The sequence below is a fragment of the Buteo buteo genome, chromosome 1, assembly GCF_964188355.1.
Source record: "Buteo buteo chromosome 1, bButBut1.hap1.1, whole genome shotgun sequence".
Classification (NCBI taxonomy): domain Eukaryota; kingdom Metazoa; phylum Chordata; class Aves; order Accipitriformes; family Accipitridae; genus Buteo; species Buteo buteo.
In genome coordinates, this window is record NC_134171.1 from 78,953,482 (window position 1) to 78,959,988 (window position 6,507).

The 6,507-nt window shown below is 37.2% G+C and overlaps 1 protein-coding gene across 1 annotated transcript; it reads left to right on the plus strand.

Moving 5' to 3' along the window:
• The first annotated feature begins 201 nt into the window (after nt 1–201).
• Nucleotides 202–5,171, plus strand: IL21 (interleukin 21). Its single transcript, XM_075025233.1, has 5 exons — nt 202–336; nt 463–498; nt 4,365–4,502; nt 4,943–5,030; nt 5,146–5,171. Exons 1-5 carry the CDS (start codon nt 202–204, stop codon nt 5,169–5,171), a joined length of 423 nt encoding a protein of 140 aa, XP_074881334.1.
• The last annotated feature ends 1,336 nt before the right edge of the window (nt 5,172–6,507 follow it).

Genomic DNA, 6,507 nt, shown 5'->3' on the forward strand with positions numbered 1-6,507 from the left:
TAGCCAGTGGAAAAGAAAAAAGGGTTACTCATTAATCCATTCTACAAAGCTTTCCAAACTGAAATGGGTGGGTTTTACATCTCCAGCAAGGACCAATATATAGGCAGGTACGTAGCATACCTGAGCACAACTCAAACTGAAGTGTTCATCTTGAATAGAACAACTTTGCTCCTGGAACGTTTTAAAACAAAACTCATCAGTATGGAGAGGATGATTATTTTCTGTATGCTTTTCTTCTGTTCCAGTATGGCGCAGACTGCAGCTCCATACAAAATAGCAAAATACAGACAGCTTTTGAAGACAGTTAACCTGTTAGAAACCACAGTGAAAGATAAGGTAAGCAAAGTATTTGTTGTAATATTGAAGTTATTTTCAAGCATTATGCATTGCTTAGAATATATCTTGTGAGGGACATCACTTTCAAATGTTAAACTTTTCTAACTTAGATTTGTTTTATTGTAGGATGTTGAATTGCTGCATACACCAGAAAACCCTACGGTGAGACTCCTTTAACATTTCTTTCTAATTACATCAATTTGATTTTGTACTGTTTTATTCTATTGACAAATAGCAGATACCTTCTTTTTCACATCTTTGACCTAGTAGTCTTAATGCAAGCTAGACTGAGTAAGAAAATACTTTGATAAAAGTTCCTTATTTCTGGATTTTTAATGGCAGAATGTTTATATTATGTAATCTTAATTACTACTTTGCTATCGTGTGTGTATTCTAACACACCCACAGATTCAAATTTGTACGTATTCTGTTTACTCAAGAAATGGGGCTAAGAGTAAGGATTCATACAAGATCCAGATAAGCAGCAGTGCTCTTGGGGATGCAGGTCGTGGGAGTGGAAGTGCCTCCAGCTGCCATGAGCCCCAGCCACACTGGGAGCATTGCTGAGCTGAACCCAAAGGGACCCCACTTTCCCTCCCACTGAAGCTAAATGCCAGGAGTGGCACTGTAAGGCCGTATTACATAGCGCTTCCTCTCATATGTAGTCACACTGGTTTCTCGGAGACTATTCGCATGCAAGGGTTGCGCTATCAACGGGAAGATAGAAGTGCATTCTGCAAGTATTCTCTTTGGATTATAACTAGCTAAAATTACAGGAACAGGCCCCTGCAAATCCTTTCCTAATACAGATATTTATTTATACATTATTTAATGCTGATATTTTGCGTGTTCCAAGGTCAGGAACTTCTTATATGCAGTAAATTACACCAGTCACAGAAAGTGTGTACATACTTCAAAGTGGCAGGATGCAGGATTTACCGTGAAATTAAATACCAATAATAGTAACAGCACGTCTTAGAAGTCTAGAAGCTAAACACGTCCTGCCTTCTTTTGATAATCCCCAACATAAAACAAAGGTCTAGAGCTAGCTGTGGCTAATCTAATGTTATACTTCTGTTATTAGCTGTCTTAAATTTACCCGTAATTTTGATTTCTGGGTCCTGACAACTATTTCAGAAAGCAAACAATTTTGATTGAGGTACAAAAATGATCATTAGGCATAGTTTTTTGAAAAATGCCTGCAGTCTAAAGCTATTTACTCACGACTGTAAACTCTTGCAAAACAACGAAAAGAAGAAAGGAAAAAAACTCACCTCATTTCACACAGGTTTTGTTAGCCTCCTCCTAAGCTTTACAGTTGTTGCATTTTTTACTTGCCAAAAAAATAGAGAAGCATCACCAAAACAGATACATTCCTTCTCATCGCCAGAACCAACTACAGTGCAAAAACCTAACGCGCCCTAACTAATTGCTGGGGTTTTTTCATTAACACTCTTCCTAACTTGTGGTGTCAAAGTGAAAAGTAGATGATTAGCTGTCATTTTACTGCAGTGTTTGCCACTACCTCTGAAACAAAGCATATACAACTAGTGACTAATTGCTTAATCAGGTTGGGTGGGTTTTTTTTTCTCTCTCAAAAAACATGGTCACCTCAGGAAGGAAGACAACAGCTTATTTGCAGCTTAGGGCTTTACAGTCTGATTCTGGGAGGTCCTAAGTACCTGCGCTGAAAACTAGAGGAGACAGAGAATTCACATATTTAGAAAGTACTAAGTTGATACAGGTTCAACCTCTGATGAAAAACTTGAAAGAAAAAATTAGTGTGCCAATCGTAATTATCAGCAGCAACCACGTTAACAAACTTTTCGTCCTACAGGGTGAAATTTGCATCTACTGAACTGTCCAAATACTAAGATATGAATTACAGTGTGCTAGAGCTGCATTCAGGGTGATCAGGTGCAATCACACCCTAATGACTCTGGATTTAATAAAAAGTCTTTCATAGAACTGTATTTCAAATATCTAAGTATTTCTTCTGTGATAACCTGCTAATGCCAGATTTACATTTGGCCTTGAATATTCAGGAAGATGACTACCTTTTATAACATTCAAAATTCAGTGGTTTATCACTATTTGTTTTGACTTCCTGGAGGTTCCTGTGAGTGGACTAAGTGTTAGCCCCAATTCAATCCCACACAATTTGCTTTTACACTTAGCAATGAAATACCTTTTTTTTAACAAAAGGGAGGTAAGAAGTTTAAAAGCTCAGAGGGTATCAACTCAAGGGAAAATATGCTGAGCCTAAAAAAGTAGTCTTAAGACTGAAGTGATGCAAGACCAGATGGAAAATAAGATTTATTGCTGGTGATTGACATTGCAGCTGGAGCTAGTGACACAATGCTGATTTACATCGGATCAGCATCTAACCCCACTGATCACTAATTCAGGAAGTAAGGGCTTTTCAGGCTAATCTGTAAAGGTAGTTTCAGTCAGATGCAGAGTATTGCCGCAAATTGCCTCTGATACAAATATTTTACATTTGCCTAGGCCCCCTCTGACATTAGCAGTGGTCTATGCTTTTCAAGCTCTTCATCAGAGCGCTTAACCCATCACAACATACTGAAACCCACAATCCTTGTGGTCCTCTGACTGTTGGCCTGCCTACAGCTAACTGTTAACTCAGCAAAAAAAAAAAAAAAAAAGCAGCATATATGAGAAATGCTGGTTTCTCAGCTCATCACGGATGAGGCAGAAAATGTTTTCAGTTTCAGCTGGAAAATTGATCTCTCTAAAAACGAGTGGTTTTTTTCCAGTAAGCAAGACTGGTTACTGTAAGAAGCTTGAAACAAACATAAATGTGTGGTTTTTAAGGAAAATAAAATGTTATATCTAACCAATATAAAATGTTGCTATTAAAATTTGCTGTAAGCAACATACATGAAGGTTGCCTTGTCCTTGCCAAAGCAGCAAACTGCAGCGGCATCTAATAAACCAGATGAGATTCAGCTTCGGTAGCAGTTGGCATGCAAAACAGGGATGATGGCTTTGGAGCCTTTCTAATATGTGTAATCAGCAGTTCTAAATGTTTCCTTCTTCGGAAAACAGAAAGTGAGTTACAAATTGGCTTCAGTAAACATTGCTTTTCTTTCTCTATTGGCTATAGGTTAGTTTTGGTGATATTTTCCATAGCTGCATGCCTAGCGAAAGAAAACAGTCACTACGAAGGAAAGGAGATTCTGGAGAGCTTGTAGTCTTTCTGTTAGCATCAGTAAAATTAATACGCAGCTGCACTATGAAAGGAAAACAGCAGGTTGCTTTAATTCCAGATAAGCACCAGCAACAGAAAATTTATATCATCTGAAAAGATGGCTTCTTTTTCAATTTATGTATAGATGATGCTTACTTTCCTTGACTTAGGTTTAACGTGCACCTGAATTTAAAGCAACACAGTAAGACAATTCAAGCCAGGAGCCTGGCTCCTTATCCTGCCTCTCCTCCTCAATCCCTCTTAGCCCTTTAGTAATGTAACTAACTAACTTCACCTTCATTTCGCACGCTATCAAGCGAGAACATTTCACTAGTATTTGAAAATACGCAGTTCTACATCAATTCTAAGTATAATTATTAAGTAGGTAATAATAGAAAGGGCACAATTAGGAAGAAAAAAGTATATTCCCACATGTAGCACTGAGAAACAGTCCAGAGTGATGTTCATTTTTTTTTTATAGGAAAATACTCATACCTGTGCTTGTGAAAACTGACTACATGTAACATGATCTACTCTTCAGTGGCATTTTCTTTCAATTGCTGTCATGATTAATATCCAAGTGGATATTTTAGGCATTTATTTAATGAGGAAATACTTAAGTAATTATCAAAGAACAGGCAGAGTAAAGGTTAAAGATCTCCTGCATATCTAAAACTAACAACAACAACAAAGAGTACAGTTGAATCTTCTCAATTAATATCCTGGATACTTACTTTTGCACGTGGACCACAACCTAACAGATGCAGGAAAAAGTGCTGCAACATCCGTTTTAAAACTGTTCCTTCTTTTCCTGCCCTAGGATGGATGCCTGTTCACAGCCGTGACCTGCTTCCAGAAAGGCATACTGAAATTACAACCAGAAAACAGCCAAGTAAATTCTACATTCACCCTAACTGTTAAAGTCTTGAAAAGATTCACCTTGACCAACCCTAGAAAGGTAGGATTTCCTCACAGTGCTCATAATCATGATCACTGCTCTTTATTTTCTATAGCAGACACCACCTGCAATGGTGGAACTTCAGAAAGCAAACTTGTTAGAAAAACCAATCTGCCTTTCGTTACTTTGGAAATTAAAAATGTCCAATTTTCTGTACTTTTTGGAAAGGCGTTCACTCTGATCCTAGCAGTCAATTACATGTATGTACTTGGCAACCATGCAATGTGCCGGACGAAAGGACAAGGTATTACTGAAAAAAATGTGAACAAAAAGTGTTGTTACTGTATTTTTTCCCTTTCTGAAACAGCCTGTGTCTCAGCTTTTCCATTTGTAAAAGGTTTTGATTACGACCCTCTTGATTATTCAGTGAGAAAGCTCGAAGTATTATTTATGATTCTGATGCACTGTTTAGAAGTGGCATAATTTTCTTTATCTTTCAGCACTGTGAGTCTTCATGTGAATCTTATGAGAAAAAATCCCCCAAAGAGTTTTTGAAGAGCTTAGCAAAACTGATCAAAAAGGTAATCAGAGTTGATTCCTCCTGGGTGCTTTTTGACATTTTGCAAACAATTAGATACCCTTATTTTACACTATTTCTAACAATGCGTTCGTTGTTTTTACAGTTAATCAAGGACTAATCTAGGACACACCAGAGCTGAAGGCTACTGAAAATCTACTATTTAAAGCAGACACTATGTTATTTAAGACAACGTGAAAAATGTAAATATCTTCCATTGCTACTATGCTGTGCTCTGTGTGTGGTAAGTGAAAGCCTCTTCCAAAATATTAAGGAGTCTTACTTGGATGGCTGTACATAAGATGGATGCTGTTTTAAAAGTGATCCCCGCCTCACCTTACAGTGAAAATAGGCTCTCTTAAGGGACTTAACTATCACCTTCTGCTGAACTAGAAATACATGAGATGGCTACTTCTTATTCTTGCTTTGATCTTAAATGAATCTCATATAGAAGGTCTGAAACTTTTTAAAGAAAATGAACAAAAAAAATTATCAGAGGCTTTGAAACCTCGGAAGGTGTCTACCTGGACCAATTTCCTTATCTGCAATAATACCACACACAAAATTTTATTTATAAGTTTTTAGGCTGTATATTAGCTAACTACAGAAAAATATCCCACATTTAACTGTCTTATGAATACTGGAAAAACATTTACAAATCATACTGTATGGCATGGGTCTGACCTGTGTCCACCTTGAGGTTAATGGCACATTTGCCATGGGTTTCAATAGGGAGAGGAGTAACCCACATGCTCTAAGTGGAGATACAGGATTCTGTGGCGAAAAACACACTTCAGAAGACAGAATTCCACCTAGACTCCCTCAGCTTAATGTGATAAATACAGCAGAGGCATGACTGACTGGTATGATCAGCCACTGCAAACGGTCCAACAAATGCAGTAACTGATGATTATTCACAGTGAAGCAGCTAAAATGCATATTGCTCTCTCAGAAGACAGTATTTTACACTCAAATTCGTGTACCGGTAACACTATTCCTTCTCTCTACTCGATTAATTTTAATGGTTTAAGTTTCAATTGCAATTTTTTTTTTTAAATCAGTCAAGTTTTTTTGTTATGCAGAAACCTGCCTGTAGACCTTCTGAATCCTGAACATTTCTGTGGAACTATAGCCAGAGATAGCATTGAAACTTTTTAGAATAAGTGAGTATTATAGCACTTAAAACTAGTTTTTAGCAGCTTAATTACATACCACCATATTCTGCTTGCAATGATTCTGTACCTCTAGACTCTTCCATTTGAGAAGTAACTGTTAATTTACCCCCAAACAGGTATTAGCCCCACACGAGGACACTGATCTTGGAAGAGAGTGTAAAATCTTCCAGTAAAAATTAATCGTCCATCTAATTTTCTCTCTACTTAGTAGAAATGTGGTATAGAGAGGAAACTGGAAAACTACATCTAGTGTTCCAATGGAAAATGACAAGCTTAGTTACCTCCAAAAATAATGAGGTAGTATTAAAAATAT